Raw genomic sequence first — 23326 nt, forward strand, 5'->3', positions numbered from 1 at the left:
CGGGAGTTGTAGTTCTGGGCATCCGCGTCTCTCCCGGGCCGCCCACCCGCCTGCCCTGGGAAGCCGGGCGGAACCTCTGGGGCCGCGCTCTTCTCTGTGGACGTGGCGTCGGGGCCCGCGGCCTTCGCGGGGCTCACCGGCCCCGCCCCTTGGGGTCCTTCTGAGCGCTCATTGGTAGGAGGGCGGGGTTTCTGCGCTGCTGGAGGTGGGGCCTGGCTAGAGAGCCGCTAAATTGGGCATCTTTTCAGAGAAAGCAGAGCCCACTGTGTAGAGCGAAGTGAAGCTGGCTAAACTGGTAAAGGGAGGTGAGGGCGGGTGGCTTGCCCAGGGAGGACGGTCCGGGTTCTTTCGAGCCGGGAAAGTGGGTCTGGGCTGCAAATAATGCCTGGGGGCCTGCATGATTGCTCTCTGGACACAACCCCGCCCCGCAGTGTGCGTGGGAAGTGCGCCACGTCTCGCGCTCGGAAACCCCCCACCAGCAGCTCCGGGACCCGTCTGGGACTCCCTCAGAAGATTCAGTCACTACCTCTGCTTTTACCTCTGAGAACCCTGCCCCCCTTTTTCCCACCCCCGGCCCTTCTTGAGCCCTAAATTTTGTGGCCATTTACCATCTCTCTGTCTTGTCTTCGGTCTCTCCGCCCCAACCCCCATTCTCCTGTCCTGTCTCTATTGTTTTTCCTGTGACCCCTGACTTTTAGCCTCCACTGCTCCCTAGGGACTGATGATGTGGCAACCATCACTTCTGCTGTTGCTGCTGCTGCTGAGGCGCGGTGCCCAGGGCAAGCCATCCCCTGATGCAGGCCCTCATGGCCAGGGGAGGGTACACCAGGCGGCCCCCCTAAGCGAGGCTCCTCATGATGACGCCCACGGGAATTTCCAGTACGACCATGAGGCTTTCCTGGGACGAGAAGTGGCCAAGGAATTCGACCAGCTCAGCCCAGAGGAAAGCCGAGCGCGTCTGGGGTAGGAGAGAGACTGAGGGGAGGTTTCAGGGTTGTAATTTTTAACAGGGAAGTGAAGGGAGGCTTCAGTGAGAAGGTAATATTTGAGCCGTGTGGATGTACGGGGGAATAGCACTCCAAGCAGAGGGAACTGTAAGTGCAAAGGCCCTGAGGCAGGAACAGGCCTGATATTTGCAGAACAGTGAGGCCCCCGTGGCTGGAACCCAGTGATCGAAGAGAAGAATGTGGAAGGTGATGGCAGAGAAGGGAAAAAGAGGTCAGGGCCTTCAGGCCACAGTGAAGATTTCAGCGTTTCTCTGAGGGAGATGAGAGCCATGGGAGGACTCTAAGCAGAGGGAGGGTGTGAGCTGACTTAGGTTTCAACAGAATCCTTCTGGTTGCATTTTGGGGAACAGACTAGGTGAGGAAGCATCTGCAGCGGTGCAGTTGGAAGACAGGAGGGGATGATGACTAGATCAGGATGGAGAGAGTGGTGCTGACTGCTGGCTGGGAGACTGTGCATGGATGGGACTGGGTGAAGGAGGGAGGAAGAAAGGCAGCATAACAGGCTTCACTATTGGCGTAGCATTGCTGCAATGCATGGTGCTGTTCTAAGTGCTTTACAAGGGTTAATTTCTTTAATCCCCACAACCAGACTTAAGGGTAGGTTCTATTATTTATCTGCCTTTTACAGAGGGGTAGACTGAGGCACAGAGAGGTTTCAGTGGCTTGCCCACGGTCACACAGCCAGCAAGATGAGGCGATAAAATTTGAATCTAAAATATCTTGCCGTGGAGCCCACGGTCTTAACAACAGCTTGAACCTCAGGACAGCACGGGAATCCTGGGACTCCAGCTCCAGACTGATCAGAGCAGACACAGCCTGTCGCGCGGGGGTTGCAGGGGCTGGCGATCTGGGCACAGCCGTGTGGGAGTCGACTCTGGGAACTGGGTTGCGGGGTTTAAGGACGGTGACCAAGAGGAGCGCTCCTTGTGGGCTCTGTGAGCGGTTGGGTAAGGACCCAAACCGGTGGCGGGAGTGGCCAGGGGACGGGGGAGGAGGCCTGGGAGCAGATCGGAGCGGCCCGAGAGAAGGTGCGCGAGGAACGGCCTTCAGGGGCTTCATAGACCGCATGGTGCCCATGATCCGGCCGAAGCAGGAGGAAGGAACTGATGGTGGTGTTGCGGGTGATGGTCCTCGGGCGAAGCCTGAGACTGTCTGGAGGAAGTGGGGGAAGGGGCGGGACGCAGCACGGGGTCGGGCGGGAGGTAGAGGGGCCTGAAATAGGCCCGCGCAGCCAGGCGGGCGGGGCAGCGGTGGGGGGGGGGGTTGGAAGGGATGACCTGAAGACCCAACGCGCCTGAAAGGGCGAGGGGTCGGGTGTGCGCGTGGCCGTGGCCATCAAGAGTTCAGAGAGAGGGGCGCCTGGGTGGCTCAGTGGGTTAAAGCCTCTGCCTTCCGGCTCAGGTCATGATCCCAGGGTCCTGGGATCGAGCCCCACATCTGGCTCTCTGCTCTGCGGAGAGCTTGCTTCCTCCTCGCTCTCTGCCTGCCTACCGGCCTACTTGTGATTTCTCTCTCTGTCAAATAAATAAATAAAATCTTAAAAAAAAAAAAAAAAGAGAGTTCAGAGAGAGTCTTGGCCTAGGGGACCGGCGGGCGAGGGGTGCGATGTGACACCTCTTCCTTGCCCCCACCCCAACTCGGACAAATGAGAGAGGGGAGCTAGTGAGAGCCCAGGCGCGGAGTCGGGGTGACGGGTGTGGCCCTGGATTGCTTTAGGTCCTTCCCCCAACCAGGGCGTGTGGAGGACCGCAGCGCCTGGATTGAGGGGGCGGAGCTCTGTCCTGGGCGTGGCCCGGGATTGACCGGTGTCTCCCCTCGGTGCGCGGGCAGCTCTGGGACCGTTTTATCAACGCTATATTGGGGGGGGGAGGGGTGTTGGTGTTCCGACGGGGGCGTGGCTCCGTGTGAGGGGCGGAGCCTGGCGAAGGCGTGTCTCCTGGTGGGCGGAGTCTGCGACTGACGTGTGCCCCGCCCCGACTCGCAGGCGCATAGTGGACCGCATGGACCGTGCAGGGGACGGGGACGGCTGGGTGTCGCTGGCCGAGCTCCGTGCTTGGATCGCTCACACGCAGCAGCGGCACATATGGGACTCGGTGACCGCGGCCTGGAACACGTACGACACGGACCGCGACGGGCGCGTGGGTTGGGAGGAGCTGCGCAACGCCACCTACGGCCACTACGCGCCGGGTACGCGGCGAGATCCCGACTCTTGCTCCCCCGAAAACACACACACTGTGACCTTGACCTTTTTGACAGCCTCATTCTGAGAACCTTTAGCCTACGAAACAGAATCCCTTACCTTTGCTTCTAACCCTTGATCAAGTTCTACCCACTTCCAGTACTCCATCACCGGAAACTCCCAATCCCTGATCTCTGGCTTCTCACTCGTGATGGCATGCACGACCTCTGTTACCGTGACTGGGGGATCCTTGCCAGGGACATCTACCTCCCATGCCCTGTCATCCTGACCGCTGATCTCTTGACAGAACCCCAAATCCTGGGGCTCCTGGGTGGCTCAGTAGGTTAAGCATCTGCCTTCAGCTCAGGTTATGATCCTGGGGTCCTGGGATCGAGTCCTGCATCACGCTCATTGCTCAGCAGGGAGGCTGTTTCTCCTTTTTCATCTGCTGCTCCTCCTGCTTATGCTTTCTTGCTCTCTATCAAATGAATAATATCTTAAAAACAAAAAACAAAAAAACTCCAAATCCATTTACCCCATGCCCCGACTGCGTTCCCTCTTGTCTGTCCCTATGCCCCAGCCCGGCGACCCCCACTGCTCTTGTTTTCTTCCTTGTGGACCCTCCCTCCCCACTCCTCTTCCAGTCTGTCCCTCATATATCACAGAGGGGTCTTCCCACCCATGGAGTTGATCCTAATTCTCCCCTGCTCGCTGCTCTTCATGGCTCCCCCGGGGTCTCCAGAAGAGACACCCAGCTCCTCAGCCCAGCCTGGCTCACCCCTCTGGCTGTGTTTTTCTGCATTTTCTGGCCGGCAAAGTGGACCTTCTGTAGTTTCCCTGAACTCAGGAGCTCTTCAAACCTCCACATTACGCTCATACCCTTTCCTTTCTTGAAAACCCCCTTCTCCTATTCTCTGTCCTATAACCCGAGTCTGTATACCTTAAAGCACCAGAGGGTGACCTTGGGGCCCAAAGGGCCAGTGTCAGCTCAGAGCTCCTTTCCTGGCTGCATGACTTCGGGCTGGTTATTTCTTCTCTGTGGGAATCCGTTTTCTCCTTCATAAAGTGAGAATAGATGAAAAGACTCTTGACTTACTTTTTGTGAGAATTAAATGCAATTTTGTAGGGAAAGAGCTTTGCATATAATAAGCTTTCATGACAACGTTGCTAATATAAGTAAACAATGAATATATATTAATTATTACAAGTTCTGTGGGGGCCTTCCTGCCCTGATTCTACTGAGCTGAATCCTTTGTCTTTTCCCTCAACCTGACTGGTATTCTTTCCAGTAAAACACAGCTGAAAGAGATTGTCCCCTTCCTCAGGTGAGGAATTTCATGACGTGGAGGACGCTGAGACCTACAAGAAAATGCTGGCTCGGGACGAGCGGCGTTTCCGGGTGGCGGACCAGGATGGGGACTCGATGGCAACGAGGGAGGAGCTGACAGCCTTCTTGCATCCCGAGGAGTTCCCTCACATGCGGGACATCGTGATTGCTGTGAGTTGGGGCCCAAGGAGATGGCTCTCCACTTCCCGCCCACCTTCTGGGACCCGGGCTTCTGAGGTCAGGCCCAGCCCACCAGTGTTTTCCTGGTTTTCAAGCACCTTCCCCAGGGAACCTAGCCTGCAAACAGATCCGTGGAGGGCAACCTCTCCCCTGCCCATCGCCTGACCTCCTCGTGTCTGATCTCTCCTGGGTCTGCCTTCCCCTTCCTGTCCTCACGTTTGGAGTCCAGGCCCCCGGCCTGAAAACACATTCCCCAGAAGTGCCTCGGGGAGCCCCAATCCTGGCCAAACCCCTGAAAAACCCCAACCCCGCACATGGAGTGTCTACTCTGGGGCCATTTCTGCTGACCCCTTTTATCTTCTTATTCCTTTATAATTTTTGTGCCAACCCCAATTCCTTCTCCGTTTTATAGTGGCAGGTTATGTTTTCGGTTTTTTTTTTTTTTTTTTTTTTTAGAGAGAAATGGGGGAGGTGCAGAGAGAGAGGGAGAGAGAATCTTAAGCAGGCTCCATGCCCAATGTGGATCCTGACTTGGGGCTCGATCTCATGACCTGGAGATCATAACCTGAGCCAAAATCAAGAGCTGGACACATAGCTAACTGAGCCACCCAACTTCCCCAGTAGTGGAAGGATTTTTTTCTCCTTCATTTTTTCTCCCAACAGACTTTAAGTTTTTAATTTTAATTTTATTTTAAAAGGTTTTATTTTATTTTATATTTATTTAAAGATTTTATTTACTTATTTGAGAGAGAGAGAGTGAGAGAGTACACACAGAAGGAGAGAGAAAAGCAGGCACCCTGCTTAGCCGGGGGGGCCTGACTCGGGACTTGATCCCAGGACCTTGGGACCATGACCTGAGCTGAAGGCAGATTCTTTTTTTTTTTTTTTTTTTTTTTTAAGGGGGTCCCATGCTCCACCAACTGAGCTGGACAGGTGTACTTATTTATTTATTTATTTATTTAAAGATTTTATTTATTTATTTATTTATTTCACAGACAGAGATCACAAGTAGGCAGAGAAGCAGGCAGACAGAGAGGAGGAGTGGCGCCTGAGTGGCTCAGGGAGTTAAGCCTCTGTCTTCAGCTCAGGTCATGATCTCAGGGTCTTGGAATCAAGCCCCACATCAGACTCTCTGCTCAGCAGGGAGCCTGCTGCCTCCTCTCTCTCTGCCTGCCTCTCTGTCTCCTTGTGATCTCTATCAAATAAATAAATAAAATTAAAAAAAAAAAAAAAGAGAGAGAGAGAGAGAGGAGGAAGCAGACTCCCTGCTGAGCAGAGAGCCCGATGTGGTGCTTGATCCCAGGACTCTGGGATCATGACCTGAGCCGAAGGCAGAGGCTTTAAACCACTGAGCCACCCAGGCGCCCCAGATTTTATTCTTAAATAATCTCCAGATCTGATCTGGAGCTCAAATCCATAACCCCAAGATCAAGAGTCACATTTTCCACCAACTGAGCCGGCCACATGCCCCAGGCCTTAATTTTTAGAGCAGGTTTAGGTCCAGGAGACCATATTAGCAAGGGGTCCACAGATTTCCCACACCGCCCCTGCCCCCACATGCACACCCTCCCCCCATCAACATCGTGCACCAGAGTGGGACTCTCGATACAGTGGACAGACCAAAACCCACACGTCACCACCCAAAGTCCATAGTTCACATGAGGGTTCACTCTTTGTGGAAGGATTTACACCCATTTCTACCATGCCTAAATTTTCACTGACTGTTATTATTATTGTTATTTTAAATTTTATTTATTTACTTGACAGAGAGCGAGAGAGGACTTAAGCAGGGGGAATGGCGAGCAGAGGGAGAGGGAGAAGCAGGCTTCCCACTGAGCAGGGAGCCTGAGGCACGACTCAATCCGTGACCTGAGCTGAAGACAGACATTTAACCAACTGAGCCACCCAGGCGTCCCCAAAAATTATTACTTTAAAAATTATTTTTAAAATGTAGTTTTGGGGCACCTGGGTGGCTCAATTGGTTAAGCATCTGCCTTTGGCTCTGATCATGACCCCGGGGGTCCTGGGATCAAGCCCCCATCAGGCTCCCTGCTCAGCAGAGTCTGCTTCTCCCTCTGCTCTCTCTCTCTCTCAAATAAATAAATAAAATCTTTAAAAAAAAAAAATAAAAAATGAGGGCGCCTGGGTGGCTCAGTGGGTTAAAACCTCTGCCTTTGGCTCAGGTCATGATCTCAGGGTCTTGGGATCAAGCCCCATATCAGGCTCTCTGCTCAGCAGGGAGCCTGCTTCCCCCTCTCTCTCTGCCTGCCTCTCTGCCTACTTGTGATCTGTCTGTCAAATAAATAATAAATAAAATCTTAAAAAAAAAATAATGGGGCACCTGGGTGGCTCAGTGGGTTAAGCCACTGCCTTTGGCTCAGGTCATGATCTCAGGGTCCTGGGATCGAGTCCCACATCGGGCTCTCTGCTCAGCAGGGAGCCTGCTTCCTCCTCTCTCTCTGCCTGCCTCTCTGCCTACTTGTGATCTCTCTCTGTCAAATAAATAAATAAAATCGTAAAAAAAAATAATGTAGTTGAATGTCTAAAATAGCTAACATACTGGATGTGAGGGCGATCTGGCTGCGACATCTGTCACCCCACTGATCGCCAGGGTTGATTCGGCTGATCTGGCTGGCTAGGCGGGTGTCCCCTTCCTCCCTCACCGCTCCATGTGCGTCTCTCCCGAAGCTGCGCCCTCGGTCGAAGAGGATGACCTTCCCGGATAGAGGAGAGGACCGTTCTTCGGTCAAGGGTATACGAGTAGCTGCGCTCCCCTGCTAGAACCTCCAAACAAGCTCTTAAGGTTCATAAAATAGCTAACATACTAATGTGTTTAAATGCCCAAAGGACCCCAGAAAACTGGATAACCCTCTACCTTTCCCATCTCCTCGGCCTTATCCCCGAACCCCTCTCTTGTGGCTCCATTTCCACAGCTGGTGTGAGGGTCTGTGACAAGCCTGTTAGGATCAAGGGCTCTGGGGCTAGGAGGCCTGGGTTCAAGTCCCAGCCCTGCAGCTTCCTGGCTGTGTGACCTTGGTCAAGTTACTTAACTTCTCTGGGCCTGTTCTTCATCTGTAAAATTGTGGTACTGATAACTATTCCTACATCAGGGCTGGTTGTAGGGACTAGATGAGTTAATACACATAAACCTACAAAGCTGGTGATAAATGCTCCTTACTTCACATTGCATACATGTGTCAGTATAGCTATGGGAGAAAACTTCCAGCAGTAGAATCCCTGCTCCCACTGGGATGTGTGTTTGCAGTTGCTTCCGATATTTCTCAGGCATTTTACTGACCCAATGTGTGCACCATTGAGGTGGGCCTTCCGGCCCATTCCAGAGGTGACTACAATCCAGAGAGGAGAGAGGTCATTAACCCAGCCTTCTCGAACCCACTAGACTCCCCACCCTCCAAGACCCAAAGTCCTTTTTTTATTTATTTTTATTTTTATTTATTTATTTTTTAAAGATTTTATTTATTTATTTGAGAGAGAGACAGTGAGAGAGAGCATGAGTGAGGAGAAGGTCAGAGAGAGAAGCAGACTCCCCGTGGAGCTGGGAGCCCGATGCGGGACTCGATCTCAGGACTTCCGGATCATGACCTGAGCTGAAGGCAGTCGTCCAACCAACTGAGCCACCCAGGCGTCCCCAAAGTCCTTTTTTTATAGCAGATAATGTTGAAATACCTTTTACGCCCCTGAGTCGAGGTTTTTTTCTTTTAAGATTTTGTTTTTTAAGTAATCTTTACCTCCAACGTGGAACTTGAACTTACAACCCCAAGACCAAGAGCCACGTGCTCTACTGACTGAGTCAGCCAGGGGCCCCCTGAGTTGAGATTATTTAACAGACCCTGACAGCATGTGCTGTGTACCAGGAGCACTGTGGTAACACCTTGACCTAAGTATTAGCCTGAGTGAATCCTCATGGCAACCATATGGGGGTGGGCTAACGTCTTCATTTTATTTATTATTTTTTAAAGATCTCATTTATTAGAGAGAGAGAGAGAGAGCCCACTGCACATGCACGCATGAGTTGGGGAGGAGCAGAGGGAGAGGAAGAAGCAGAATCCTGGCTGAGCAGGGAGCCCGATGTGGGGGCTCCCAGGACCCCAGGGTCATGACCTGAGCCAAAGGCAGACGCCTAACCAACTGAGCCGCCCAGGCGCCCTCCCATCTTCATTTTATAGATGAGGACACCTAGGCACGGAGAGATGGGGAGACTTGCCTGAGATCACCCAGACCAGAAGTGCCCCAGCTCGGATTTGAACCCCGGCAATTGAATCCATGATCCACACCAACGGTCAACAAACTATCTAACCCACAGCAGAATCCAGCCCACAACTTGTTTTTGCAAATAAAGTTTTATTGGAACATGGCCACGATCCTAGGCTTCCATGTGCCACAACCAGAGAGCTGATGTGTCATTTCAACAGAGACTATACAGCACACAAACTCAGAACTATTTCCTCTCCGGCCCTTTTTGGGAAAAGTTTGCTGAGCCCTTGTCTAAACTCTGCTGTCCTCTTTTACATTCGTTTATATCGAGGGTCACTTAGAGGGCCCTCTGGCTGGCTCAGTCAGACCATGTGACTCCTGATCTCAGAGGCAGGAGTTCAAGAGGCACACTGGGCATGGAGCCTACTTAAAAAAAGTAAAAATAAACAACAAAAGTCACTTATAAGAAATAACAAGAATTTCAATATATAAGTGCTACAGAGTTACCAGCTTTACCAAATAACAAAGGGCATTCAATTATACTTGAATTTGTAACAAGTAATGTAAACAATTTTTTTTTAGTATAAGTATGTCCCACACAACATTTGGGATATACTTATGTTTTTAAAAAATACCTGAAATTCAAATTAACTGTACCCAGTAGTATAAGTATGTTCTGGATATTGTGTGGAGCGTCCTTATTCTAAAGAATTATTGGGGTGCCTGGGTGGCTCAGTGGGTTGAGCCTCTGCCTTCAGCTCGGGTCATGATCCCGGGGTCCTGGGATCAAGCCCCACATCAGGCTCTTCACTCGGGGGGAGCCTGCTTCCCCCCCACCCCGCCTGCCTCTCCGCCTACTTGTGATCTCAGTCTGTCAAATAAATAAATAAAAGCTTTAAAAAAAGATAAAGAATTTTTAGTTGTTCCTCTGAAAGTTGGACATAAGTGAGCACCCTGCATTTTTTTCTGGCAACCCTAAAATGTTGGAGCTTTCTTTGTGAGGAAGGCATAGTGGCATGTTAGACCCTACCCATCCTACAGTGAGTTTGAATATAAAAGTGGGGGAACAGGGGCACCTGGGTGGCTCAGTCAGTTAAGCATCTGACTCTTGATTGTGGCTCAGGTCAAGGTCTCAGGGTCATGAGATCGGCCCCTCCCTCAGGCCCAGCTCAGTGGGTAGTCTGCTTCCCCTCTCCCTCTGTCCTTTACTCCCTCTCCCAAATAATAAACAAACACATCTTAAAAAGTGGGGAACAGAAGCTGTTTGCTCAAGAAGTGGAGAGAAAACTGAGAGCAGAGAGGTACTGAGCCTGGGTCACAGTGGGCCACCAAGTGTGTCTCGCTCTGATGTAAAATGGAGCTGGGGTCTGGGCTCTGCTAAACAGGAAGGGGCTCCTGCCCTTGGAGAGCGTTTGCTGTTGGGTGTGAGAAAAGCGTGAGGGAGGCAGGACAGGTCTTCTTGGGTGGAAGCAAGGATATCTGGGTTCTCTGACCCTCACCCACTAAGGGCAGGTAGAACCCATGTCATTATATGCCCTAGAAAGCCACCCAACCTCTACCCCTACCCGGGACAGGTAGACCCCACTGAGACTGCTCTGACGCCTGCCCATACAGCCAAGCCCGAGCCAGATTCCCTGAGAGAACTTCACATCCCAGCCCCAGGGGCCCAGCCCTCCTCAGGAGCCAGCCCCAATGCCTTTCTTTCCCCCAGGAAACCCTGGAGGATCTGGACAAGAACAAGGATGGCTACGTCCAAGTGGATGAGTATATCGGTGAGTGGAAGCCGATCCCTCCCTGAGGACGCCTGTCCTCCCCCAGGCAGCGCAGAGTATACCACCCATAGGAGAGCAGCAGCCCTCTAAAGTGGGAGCAAGGATGCTGCTTTAGTTCCAGTAGCCACCAAACATTAACTGAGCACCTCCTGTGTGCTGGGCCCTAAAAGTATTTATCGATCACCCACTGTGTGGGGGGCCCTGCTAACATTGGTTGAGTATGTATATTTGTCAGGCCCAGCAAATCTTTACCAAGCACCTACTCTGTGCCAGGCCCAGGAAGCATTTATCCAGGACCTTCTGTGGGCCAGACCAAAAAAACACCTATTAAGCTCCCACTGTGTGCCAGGTCCAGGAAACATGTATTGAGCAAATACTGCATGTTTGTGGTTGAGGACACAGCAGAGAATGTCACAGACTGGCTTCCTTTCTGGGAGAGTCTGGATTATCTGCAGCATTAGGCCTCAGAGGCTACATTGGCTGGGGATGAGGAGATTGTCTTGAGTCTGGCATTTGCACGGCAAAAACTGTGTCTCCTGTTACTCAGGACTGGGAGGCCCCTCACAACACCCCCAGATTTCTCCTGGGCCCTGCCTCTACCCCTGCCCTCTGGGGGCAAAGAATTTGGTTGAGGGGAAAGCTGTTAAACATGGATATTTGTACGAGCTGGAAAACACTTTTCTATGGCCTGTTTTTATGGAACAAACCCTCAGGCAGAACATTTTTATTTAAGCATAATTTATCTTCCTTACATCTGTGAGAAAGATAGAAGTCTTTTTTTTTTTGGTCAGAAAAAATTCAGGGATCATCACTGAGTCACACACCTTGTTGCCACAGGCGAGGCTCTGTCCTAAGTGGCGAGCAGCTTGAAAATTGGTTTCATCCCCGTGGCAACCGACAAGAGGGGTGTTATCACCCCTTTTCACAGATGAGGAAGCTGAGGCCCGAGGGGTAGATACTTGGCTGAGGTGGAGCAGGATGGCAGTCCCAGCAGGCAGAGACGGAGGTCCCACCCTTGCCCCCTGGGCCTCTCCTTTCCCTGTGGGGTTCTGGGGAGACAGACATAGGCCGCACCCCAGAACTCCCCAGAGTAATGTAATTTCGCAACCGTTGGATGATAGAGGGAAGGATATGAGCCAGGAGGATGGAGGGGGCGTCCTGGGCTCTGACCCCAGCTGGGAGCGCAGGTGGGATGCATGTCCGGGAAGGTGGGAGAGGTGGGGGTGCACCGTGCTCAAGGGTGTAGGTTCTAGAACAGTGTGCTGTGTCTGCCACCTGCCACCTCCCAGCCATGGGTCCGGAAATGAGTTCCTCAACCTGTACTTACCTGTAGAGGCCGCAGTGGAGGGGGCACCCGGGTGGTTCAGTAGGTTAAGCATGTGCCTTTGACTCAGCTCATGATCCCACTGTCCTGGGATTGAGCCCCGCATCAGGCTCCCTGCTTGGTGGGGAGTCTGCTGTTCCCCCTGTTTGTGCTCTTTCTCTCTCTCTGACAAATAAATAAATAAAAATTTTAAAAACGGTGGGAGTAGAGTACCCAGCTCCTATAATGACTTCTGGTCCACCCAGATGCCCCTGGGGGATGAGTGCTAAGTGGAAGGCAGGAGAGCTGTACAATGGGATGTTATTCAGCCATAAAAGGGGAGGAAGTACTCATCGGGCTACAGTGTGGGTAAGTCTAGTCAACTAGGTCTCACACCCCAAACTAATGTAACACTGTGGTCAGCTACACTTGAATACAAAATAAAAACACTGTGCCAAGTGAAAGAAGCCAGACACAGAGGGCCACACTCTTACTGTATGGAGACAGGAATTAGATTATTCATGGACTGGGGCTGGGGTGGGGGTGGCGGTGTGTGGGGGGGGTCCCTTCTCAGTGGGAAAGGGGTCTCCTTTGGGAGGATGAAAATGTTCTGGATGGATGTGCTCTCTCTTTCTCTGTCAAATAAGTCTTTTTTTTTTTTTTTTTTTTTTTAAAGATTTTATTTATTTGACAGAGAGAAATCACAAGTAGACGGAGAGGCAGGCAGAGAGAGAGGAAGGGAAGCAGGCTCCCTGCTGAGCAGAGAGCCCGATGCGGGACTCGATCCCAGGACCCTGAGATCATGACCTGAGCCGAAGGCAGCGGCTTAACCCACTGAGCCACCCAGGCGCCCAAATAAGTCTTTTTTAATAAAGATTTTATTTATTTGAGAGAGAGCACAAGCAAGGGGAAGAGCAGAGGGAGAGGGACAGGGAGAGAGAGAAGCAGGCTCCTATAGAACAGGGAGCCAGATGTGGGCCTTGATCCCAGGACTCTGGGATCATGACCTGAGCAGAAGGCAGCCGCCTTTTTTTTTTTTTTTTTTTTTAAGATTTTATTTATTTATTTGACAGGGAGAGAGAGCAAGGTAGGCAGAGGGACAGGCAGAGGGAGAGGGAGAAGCAGGTTCTCCGCAGAGCAGGGAGCCCAATGCAGGACTCCATCACAGGACCCTGCGATCATGACCCCACATGACCCCAGCCCAAGGCAGCCGCTTAACTGACTGAGCCACCCAGGTGTCCCAAGGGAGCTTCTTAAAGTGGAGTGAGCGGTTCGAAAGGTGGCTTTTTAGTATCTCCTCACCAGGCCCAGGCCCCTGTCCCAGGCAAACAGATTGACAGCCGGTCAAGGAAATGATCAACCCGTCCAGTCCCTTTCGCCCTACCCCTGCTGGTCCGGCGGAGGAGGAGCCTGAGGCCGGAGAGCAGGGGCACTGGGCTGCGGGGGGTACCTGCGGTCGGGAGGCGGCAGGGCAGGGACCGAGCCTGGGGGTGCCCGCTGGCCCCGAACCCAGCCTGACATCGTCCCTGTCGCCCCGCGCAGCGGATCTGTACTCGGCCGAGCCCGGGGAGGAGGAGCCCGCCTGGGTGCAGACGGAGCGGGAGCAGTTCCGGGACTTCCGCGATCTGAACAAGGACGGGAGGCTGGATGGCAGTGAGGTGGGCCACTGGGTGTTGCCCCCCGCCCAGGACCAGCCGCTGGTGGAGGCCAACCACCTGCTGCATGAGAGTGACACGGACAAGGTGCGCATAGGGGGCTGCTGTGCGGGCGTGGCCGGACTGGCCTGGAGCTGCCCTGGGGTCCTGCTGGACCAGGGACGAATGAGGAAAGGGGTGGTGGAGGGGAAGGGGTGGTGGACAGAGACCCCCCCACCCCCCTCGGATGGGGGGCAGACTAAGGCTCAGAGATGAGTCTTCCAGGCAGGGCCCCTGCTCACCCCTGCTGCCCTCTGACCCTCCCTCCAGGATGGGCGTTTGAGCAAGGCCGAGATCCTCAGTAACTGGAACATGTTTGTGGGCAGCCAGGCCACCAACTACGGCGAGGACCTGACACGCCACCACGATGAGCTGTGAGCCCACCCCCCATGTGTGTGCTACAGCCTTGTAGCCCCAGGGGATGACTTGAGGAGGGCCCCCCTGTGACCAGGCCCCCCTCCCTGTCTGGACCTGCGGGGTGTGGACGCCCCCACCCACGTCCCTCTGCCATTGAGCTCTCAGGGACACACCAGGTCAACGTCTCCAAGACACTGCAGCCCCTCCCAGCCCTTCCCACCCTGCCCCCAGGGGTCTCGTAGACCCCAAGGGTGAGTGAACAATCCGTTTCTCACTGGTAAAATCACCCAGCCCAGACCAGGGAGGGGCTCCCAAACAAAGCTTAGCCTCCAGGAGCCTCCACCCACCACCTCAGTGCCCCATCCCAGCCTCACACCACACAGCAGAGAAATCCACCCCAACCCCCCCACCCCTGCCCTTGACTCACCCGAGGGCACTGGCCCCAGAATGCCTCCTCTCTGCCACGGAGGCAATAAACTCCAGTGCTGGGGTCTTGTCTGTGTGTGTCTTAGGGGGGACAGGGGCCTCCGGGAGGAATCGGGGGCTGTGGCTGGGCATTGTGGGGACTGCGGTGCTGAAGGAGAGATCGGGCATTTGGAAAGGGGACTCGGGGTGTTAGCAGGCTTTGAGGGCACTTCTGGAGACGGAAAGTAAAACTAGCAGGCTGGACCCAGCCATGAGCAAGCCAGACACAAGGTTCTAGATGGCGCAGGAAGGCAATGCTCTGTTGAGTGCCCTGGAGGGGCTGTGCTGGTGAGCAGAGGTGGAAGCCCAGGGGAGATCTGGAGGGAGAGCCGGCGGGGCAGAGGGAACAGAAGGGGCCCTGAAGCCAGAGTGTGTCGTGTGTGTGTGTGTGTGTGTGTGTGTGTGTGTGTGTGTGTGAGCCAGCAGGCCAGTGTGGCTGGAATGGAGTCAGCAAGTGGGACTGGTGGGGAGGTGACTGGGAGTGGGTCATACAAGGTCTTGGGGATAGGTCTTCAGGTCCCTTTGTGGTGGGACAAGATCTCTAGAGGCAGAGACCCAGAGAGACATGGACAGAGTTTACTCTCAGGGAGCTGGGAGTTCCTGGAGGGTCCTGGGGAGAGGAGTAGATGTGAGCCATGAGGCGTCTTGGGTTGTAACAGAGTCTCCTTGCTGCTGAGTTGAGGTGGGGGCAGAAGGACGGATATTATTCCTCCTGCAGTCCCATGAGACCCACTTGTCAAATTGTCCTCTAGAGGGGCGTCCGATGGCTCAGTTGGTTTTATGTCTGACTCTTGATTTTGCTCAGGTCATGATCTCAGGGTTGTGAGATCGAGACCGGCGTCAGGCTCCACGCTCAGTGGGGAATCAGCTTGAGATTCTCTCCCTCCCCCCGCCCTCCCCCACTTGCATGTGCTTGTGTGTTCTCTCTTGCTCTCTCTTTTTCTCAAATAAATAAGGGGCATCTGGATAGCTCAGTGGGTTAAGAGTATGACTCTTGATTTTGGCTCAGGTCATGATTTGGGGGTCATGAGCTGGAACCCCAGGTCTGGCTGTGTGCTGGGCATGGAGCCTGCTTGAGATTCTCTCCCTCTCTCTCTCCCTCTCCCCTGCCCCACCTCTCTCCCTCTCTCTGGAGTGGGGGAAGTATCAATGTTGGCTTACCAGTTATAGCAAAGTACCACACTAAAGCACTATGCTAATAAGAGGAGAAACTGGGGTGGGGTGTAGAGGCTACACCTGGGAACTCTCTGTTCTTTTCTCTCATTTTCTGTAAACCCCAAGCTGCTCTTAAAAATAAAGCCTATTTGGGTCCCTGAGTGGCTTAGTTGGTTAAGCATCTGCCTTCTGCTCAGGTCATGGTCCCGAGGTCTTGGGATCGAGTCCCACATCGGGCTCCCTGCTCTGTGGGAAGCCGGCTTCTCCCTCTTCCTGTTACTCCCCCTGCTTGTGCTCTCTCCCTGTCAAATAAATAAATAAAATCTTTTTTTAAAAAAAGCCTATTTGGGATGCCTGAGTGGCTCAGTCAGATAAGGATCTGCCTTCGGCTCAGGTCGTGATCCCAGTCCTGGGATTGAGTCCCATATCGGCTCTCTGCTCAGTGAGGAGTCTGCTTCTCCCCCTGCCTGCCACTCCCTCTGCTTGTGCTCTCTCTCTGACAAATAAATTAAAATTAAAAAAAAAAAGCCTATTGGTTTAAAAAAATCATAAGTAACTAAAATAGAAAATATAAGTCAAATAATAAATCTCCCTTATTTGATGTTTTTTGTTTTTCTTCTTGGGGAAAGAGATGGAAACAAGCCAGGATGAGACTGTAAACATATAGACCAATGTGGGGAGAATTGGCATCTTAACAGTATTATGTTTTCCAATCCATGAACATAGTATATTTTTCTGGAGATACAAATGTTGGCATTCTCTCAGCAGTGTTTTGTAGTTGTCAGAGTAAAGGTGTTAAATCTTTTATTAAATTTATTCCTAAGTATTTTCTGGGTTTTAGGGTATGGCAAATGAAGTTATTTTTAAATTTCATGTTCCAATTTCTTGCCTCTACAATATACAATATACAATACCATTATTTTTGTATAAAAACTTTGTAACCTGTGAACTTGCCCAAATCATTCATTCATAACTTGCCATTATTCATTCTAGAATTTCTATTCTATTTTTTAAAAATATTTTATTTATTTATTTATTTATTTGACAGCGAGAGAGAGAGAGAGCACAAGCAGGGGGAGCAGCAAAGGGAGAGGGAGAAGCAAGTTCCCTGCTTGGGGCTCGATTCTAGAACCCTGGGATCATGACCTGAGCTGAAGGCAGACGTTTAACCGACTGAGCTAGCCAGGTGCCCTTATTCTGTTCTTTTTTATTTTTTTATTTCTATACCAAGATTTCTTCTTATTCAGTAGAAACATACTTTCTTTTAGGTTCTTTTTCTTTTTTTTAAGATTTTATTTATTTACTTGACAGACAGATCACAAGTAGGTAGAGAGGCAGGTAGAGAGAAAGGAGGAAGCAGGCTCCCCGCTGAGCAGAGAGCCCGATATGGGACCCTCCCAGGATCCTGAGATCATGACCTGAGGCGAAGGCAGCGGCTTAACCCACTGAGCCACCCAGGCACCCTTTCTTTTAGGTTCTTGAGCATAGATATAACAACTATTTTTTACATCTATTTTTTTTTTCTTGTTCCAATATATGGGTCATTTTGGTGTTGGTCTCAGTTAACTGATTTCCTTTTCTCCTGAGAATGGGTTATATTTTCCTTTTTTGTTTTTAGTAATGTTAGAGTGTATCCTGGATACACCGTAAAAAACTGGAGTCTGTTATGTTCCTCTGAAGAGCATCAATTATTTTTTTTCTTGAGTAACACATTAAGTTGGTAAATTCCAACTGTAGTCTCTATAAAACCCCCTCCTTTAAAATTTGTGCCTCAAATTTTAGTTGACTTTTTTTTTTTTTAAGATTTTATTTATTTATTTGACAGAGAGAAATTACAAGTACACTGAGAGGCAGGCAGAGAGAGAGAGAAGAAAGCAGGCTCCCTGCTGAGCAGAGAGCCCGATGCGGGACTCGATCCCAGGACCCTGAGATCATGACCTGAGCCGAAGGCAGCGGCTTAACCCACTGAGCCACCCAGGCGCCCTAGTTGACAGTTTTTAAGCTTAGCTGGGCTGTTTGGAGGGTACCCCATGTGGGTGTGGCTCTGGAGGTCGGCCGGATACTTGAGCAGAGTTTATATAAAAATACTTGGAGTGAGGGGCGCCTGGGTTGCTCAGTGGATTAAGCCGCTGCCTTAGGCTCAGGTCATGATCTCAGGGTCCTGGGAGCGAGTCCCGCATCGGGCTCTCTGCTCAACAAGGAGCCTGCTTCCCTCTCTCTCTCTCTGCCTGCCTCTCTGTCTACTTGTGATTTCTCTCTGTCAAATAAATAAATAAAATCTTAAAAAAAAAAAAAAACTTGGAGTGCCCCCATGCTGGATCTCTTTTCTAGATTTATACCTTTCCTGTCGCTCTGCTATTTCACGCCAGGAAGACTGGATCTTCCTCTGGTGTTTTAGTTTTAGCTGCCCTTCTCAGCAGGGGCTAGAACCTGCCCCCTCTTTCTTCTTAAGCAGGCTCCACTCCCAGTCGGGAGCCCTATGCCCCGCTAGATCTCAAGAACCTGAAATCATGGCCTGAGCTGAAATCAAGATTAAGCTGCTCAATGGACTGAGCCGCACAAACGACCCATTTCTATTTTATCGAGTGTCAGTTTCTCTCCAGTTTCTCGTTGCTTCCCCCGCCCCCCTCAACTTTCCAGTGCCTTTAGGTAATTGTTTTGTTTTATCCAGAGTTTATAATTGCTATCTCCGATAGGGTTGGAATGTGAATCCCTGTGTCTGAATCCAAGCTTCTAACTATGGTAATGTACTGCCCCCTAGTGGCTGGAGGTGGAGACCTGGTTTATGAAAGCCTAGGATAAATTTGTAGATCTTTGGGGGCCGCATGTTTGAAAACATTTTAGATTTTAATTTTTTTCTCTTTTTAAATTTTCATTTAAATTCTAGTTAAAACCATTTTTCTAAATTCAAAATAATCAACAAATGACTTGTGCGGAACAGCTTTATGACAGCACCCTGTCACCATTAGTGCCTCTCCCCAGGTTTTTTTTTTTTTTTTTTTTTTGTCTTTTACACATTTTACTTATTTTTAAGTTTTGGCAATATACCTATAGGATACAAAATTCTAAATGTACAAGATGTTATATGCTAAACATGAGTCTTTCTTCCACCAAGTTCGCCTCCTCACAGGCAGCCTGTACTTCTTTCCAGGGAGAAATTTACATAGATTTAGGCAAATATGTACAAACTGTTTTTCTTTTTAATAGAAAGGATAGCAGATGACTAACAATATTTTTTTAACCTTTCTTGTTTCACATAACAATTTTTTTTTAAGATTTTTTTTTTTTTTTTTTTTGACAGACAGAGATCACAAGTAGGCAGAGAGGCAGGCAGAGAGAGAGGGAAGCAGGCTCCCTGCTGAGCAGAGAGCCCAATGCAGGGCTCGATCCCAGGACCCTGGGACCATGACCTGAGCCGAAAGCAAAGGCTTTAACCCACTGAGCCACCCAGGTGCCCCTCACATAACAATTCTTTAAAAAAATCAAAATCCTCTGATTTTTAACTTTCATAATTTATTTTTTATTGAGATAATAAAGACTATATATTTAAATGTATTTATTTAAGTAATCTCTACACCCAACGTGGGACTCAAAGTTATTAGCCACGAGGTCAAGAGTCACATGTTTTCCTAACTGAACCAGTCGGCGGGGTGGAGGGTGCCCTGGGTATATATTTTGAAGACTATTTCAATTCAACCCATAAAAATCTAACTAGTTCTCCAATGACCACCACAGAGGCTGTTTCCAGTCTTCTAAATTTTGTTTAAAGATTTTACTTATTTATTTGACAGAGAGGGACAGAGCAAGAGAGGGAACACAAGCAGGGGGAGTGGGAGAGGGAGAGGGAGAAGCAGGCTCCCCCCTGAGCAGGTAGCCCGATGCAGGACTCCTCCCAGGACCCCAGGATCATGACCTGAGCCAAAGGCAGACACCTAACTGAGCCACCCAGGTGCCCTGTTTCCAGTCTTTTCTAAACGATGTTGCACAGAAGGCTCTAGCATATCTGGAATTTTCCATGAGTTTAATTGCAGTAAGTTCCTAGAAGTGGAATTTATGAATTTGGTAGACGTTGCCAAATTGCCAAGCACATTTCTTTGTTATTGCTGTGATTTTCAGTAAGTTTTTTTTAACATACATGATGTCTGCAACTCAAGTGTTTGGTGAAATGAATTTTTACAAACCATGCACACACGCTTGTAGCTAGTGTTCAGGTCAAGAAGCAGAATATCGGGGCGCCTGGGTGGCTCAGTGGGTTAAAGCCTCTGCCTTCAGCTTAGGTCATGATCCCAGGCTCCTGGGATCAAGCCCCGCATCGGGCTCTCTGCTCAGCAGGGAGCCTGCTTCCTCCTCTCTCTCTGCCTGCCTCTTTGCCTACTTGTGATCTCTGTCTGTCAAATAAATAAATCTTTAAAAAAAAAAAAAGCAGCAGCAGCAGAATATCATCTCTCAGTCCCTAGCAGGGCCCAGACCTTGATTTCAAACAGCACAGTTTTGCTTACTTACTTTAGAGGAGTGGAATCACTCTGTCTGGACTCGTACTAGGGAGATGATTCCTTCCTTTTCACTCCATTATATGTGGCCCACAATTCATCTAGTCTGTTCATAAGCTTTTCAGTTATTCCCAGACACAGGTATTGCAAACAGAGCTGCTGTGAACTTTTTTTTCCTTCCTTCCTTCCCTCCCTCCTTCTCTTTTTCTCTCTTTCCTTCCTTTCCACCTAACTTTCTTTCTCTCTTTTCTTCCTTCTTTTTCTTTCTTTTTTTTTAGGCAAGTGAAGCTACCAAACCCAGGGGTTTTTTAAATTATTTTTTTATTTTTTAAAGATTTTATTTATTGGGCGCCTGGGTGGCTCAGTGGGTTAAAGCCTCTGCCTTCAGTTCAGGTCATGATTCCAGGATCTTGGGATCAAGCCCCTGCACCAGGCTCTCTGCTCAGTGGGGAGCCTGCTTCCCCTCTCTTTCTGCCTGCTGCTCCCCCTGCTTGTATGCACACTCTGTGTCAAATAAATAAAATTTTTTTTAAAAAAAGAAGATTTTACCTTTAAGTAACCTCTAAAACCCAACATGGGGCTCAAATTCAAGAGGTCAAGAGTCACACACTCCTCTGACTTGAGCCAGCTGGGCGCCTCGTACAGTGAACATTCTAGTTCATGTTTTCTTGGGCATGTGTGTGCGTCTGTTGAGTGAGTATGTCAGCGGAGTGAGATTGTGGGGCCACGGGATCCACGTATGTTAAGCTTTGACTGGGTTTGGCCAAATTGCTGCTCCAGTTTCCATGCCTGCCAGTGGGGTAAAAAAAAAAAAAAAAAAAGAAACCTGTTTTCTCCAGAAGGAACTTCTGAACTGAACTGTTCCTGTTTTCAGTTCTTTCTTCTGTGGCCCCCCCCACATGTCTAGATGAGGGTGGTTTGAATCCATGTGATTTTGAAAGCAGCCGGGGAGAAGCAACTAGTGTTGGGCCTCTAATGATGTCAGATCATCTTTTTTTTTTTTTTTTTTTTTAAGATTTTATTTATTTGACAGAGAGAGATCACAAGTAGGCAGAGCAGAAGGCAGAGAGAGGGGAAGCAGGCTCCCCACTGAGCAGAGAGCCTGATGCAGGGCTCCATCCCAGGACCCTGAAATCATGACCTGAGCCAAAGGCAGAGGCTTAACCCACTGAGCCACCCAGACGCCCCCCCCTTTTAAAGATTTTATCTATTTATTTGACAGAGAGAGAGATCACAAGTAGGCAGAGCGGCATGCGGCAGAGGGAGAGGGAGAAGCAGGCTCCCCACTGAGTAAGGCAGTGAGACAGGGGCTCGATCCCAAGACCCAGGATCATGACCTGATGTGAAGGCAGATGCTTAACCAACAGAGCTTCCCAGGCACCCCAGATCTTCTGATATTTAAAAAAAAAAAAAAAAAAAAATTGTAGCGGCGCCTCAGTGGTTCCTTGTTTAAGCGTCTGATTCTTGATTTCAGCTCAGGTCATGATCTCAGGATTGTGAGATCGAGCCCCAAATGGTGCCCTGAGTTGGAACTTAAAATTCTTTCTCTCCCTTCCCCTCTGCTCTTACCCCCGTCACCCATCTCTTCCTCTCAAAAAAAAAAAAAAAAAGAAGAAGAAGAAGAAAAGAAAGAAAAGAAAAAAGGAGAATTTCCACTTTCTGTGCCCTCCATGAGCCAGTTGAGGCTGGAGCCCCTGTAGGAAGGCGCTGCCAGGGGTAAGCTCTGCCTCCCCTTTCTTGCTCTCAGCTTTAGACCAGTGTCTCTGGAACCTCTGCTGAGAAGAGGCATCCTTTTTTTCCACTTCTCTCCCTCCTGCTGATGTAGCTGAAGCTGTGGTCAGACTCTTGCTTCCTCTCCTTATCACCTTCAAAACCTCAAAGGAAACTACTTTCTTGGAGTGAGGACTTGGGCACATACCCCATCGCCTCCTCCCCACAGAGGGTGTCTCAAAGAGCCTATGAATCAGTGGGATTTGGGTTCCTTGTGGAAACAAAGGTGCAAGACTGGAAATCCTTGAAGTTTTACTTTTTAAATTTTTTTAAAGATTTTATTTATTTGACACAGAGAGAGAGAGACCACAAGTAGGCAGAGAGGCAGGCAGAGAGAGAAGGGGAAACAGGCTTCCTGCTGAGCAGAGAGCCCAATTCGGGGCTCGATCCCAGGACCCTGGGATCATGAACTGAGCCGAAAGCAGAGGCTTAACCCACTGAGCCACCCAGGTGCTCCAATCACTCCTTGAAGCTTTTATTTGGGGTATGGACTGAACACACATGAGCAAGACTGGAGTCCCTGAGGGGGCTGAGAGAGAACTGGAAGGACCCAGGGGTGGTTGTGGCTCTTGAGAAAGAGGTTGAGGACTGGGGGCATTTAGGGACCAAGGGGGTGACTTTAAATACTCTGGGTAGAAACTGTTAGGTGGGAGTTTGTTAAGGGGCAGAGGTTTCTGGGGTACCAGTGTGGGATTACCTAGGGGAGGAAGGGCTGGGGTGGGGAGGTCTCCGCAGGTGGCTGACTTCTAAGTGAACTTGGCTTCTGTTACAGCTTTGGGCAGACTGCTGACTCTGTGGACTCTTCTGTGAAATGGGTACAAACGTCCCTCTTCCAGGACTGTGGCCAGGACTCAAGAGAACCGTAGATTGACAGGCCCTTGAATGGGCTCCTTGAATGGCAGCTGCAACATTTCCAGGGATTGGGGTCCCAAGAGTAGGGTGTGAGGCTTTAGGGACAAAAGGAAGGTTCTAGAAGTGTTTAAGAGAGCAAATTCTGGGTGTGTGGGGCTCCCCAGGGTGCAAGGACAACACTGCCCACCCTCCTGCTACAGCCTTCCTCTACAGCCAGAGGGGCTTCAGCAAAGGGCAGTGAAGGATACTTCCTGGTCCCCTGAATTGGGTCTGGGCATTAGATGAGACCTTTTACTTTTACAGAAGTGAAAAGGTCGAGCTTGTTCACTGAACAGAATGGTATGTGCACTGAGAGGTCACGTTGGTTGAAAACACTGAGGTGTGTACCTACGTGGAGAAAGATCTGGAAGGATCTGCTCAGGGAGACAGGAATGTGAAGGCTTGATCTTTCTGATCTCTGCCGGACTCTATGCTCTGGCTCACACACTGCCCGGGGTTGCTTTTGGGAGCCAATGGTCATTAAAAGCAAAGCTCTGAGCACCACCCCTGTGCTCCCCGCC

At 50.3% G+C, this 23326-nt stretch overlaps 1 protein-coding gene across 2 annotated transcripts; it reads left to right on the forward strand.

Moving 5' to 3' along the window:
• The first annotated feature begins 197 nt into the window (after window positions 1–197).
• Window positions 198–14525, forward strand: RCN3 (reticulocalbin 3). 2 transcript variants are annotated; one of them, XM_032324923.1, is made up of 7 exons: window positions 198–295; window positions 716–963; window positions 2992–3194; window positions 4512–4684; window positions 10620–10680; window positions 13526–13725; window positions 13948–14525. In XM_032324923.1, exons 2-7 carry the CDS (start codon window positions 722–724, stop codon window positions 14053–14055), a joined length of 987 nt encoding a protein of 328 aa, XP_032180814.1. In that variant the 5' UTR covers window positions 198–295; window positions 716–721; the 3' UTR covers window positions 14056–14525. The 2 variants fall into 2 exon arrangements, with proteins under 2 accessions (XP_032180814.1, XP_032180815.1); XM_032324924.1 differs by having other exon boundaries at window positions 208–305.
• The last annotated feature ends 8801 nt before the right edge of the window (window positions 14526–23326 follow it).

Source organism: Mustela erminea, chromosome 19 (genome assembly GCF_009829155.1).
Source record: "Mustela erminea isolate mMusErm1 chromosome 19, mMusErm1.Pri, whole genome shotgun sequence".
Lineage (NCBI taxonomy): Eukaryota > Metazoa > Chordata > Mammalia > Carnivora > Mustelidae > Mustela > Mustela erminea.

Bases quoted from the DNA above. Each gene is read 5' to 3' on its own strand.
- RCN3 (XM_032324923.1), top strand. From the start codon at position 722: ATGATGTGGCAACCATCACTTCTGCTGTTGCTGCTGCTGCTGAGGCGC. The intron at 964-2,991 runs GTAGGAGAGAGA...CCCGACTCGCAG, and splicing joins GAAAGCCGAGCGCGTCTGGG to GCGCATAGTGGACCGCATGG. The intron at 13,726-13,947 runs GTGCGCATAGGG...CCCTCCCTCCAG, and splicing joins ATGAGAGTGACACGGACAAG to GATGGGCGTTTGAGCAAGGC.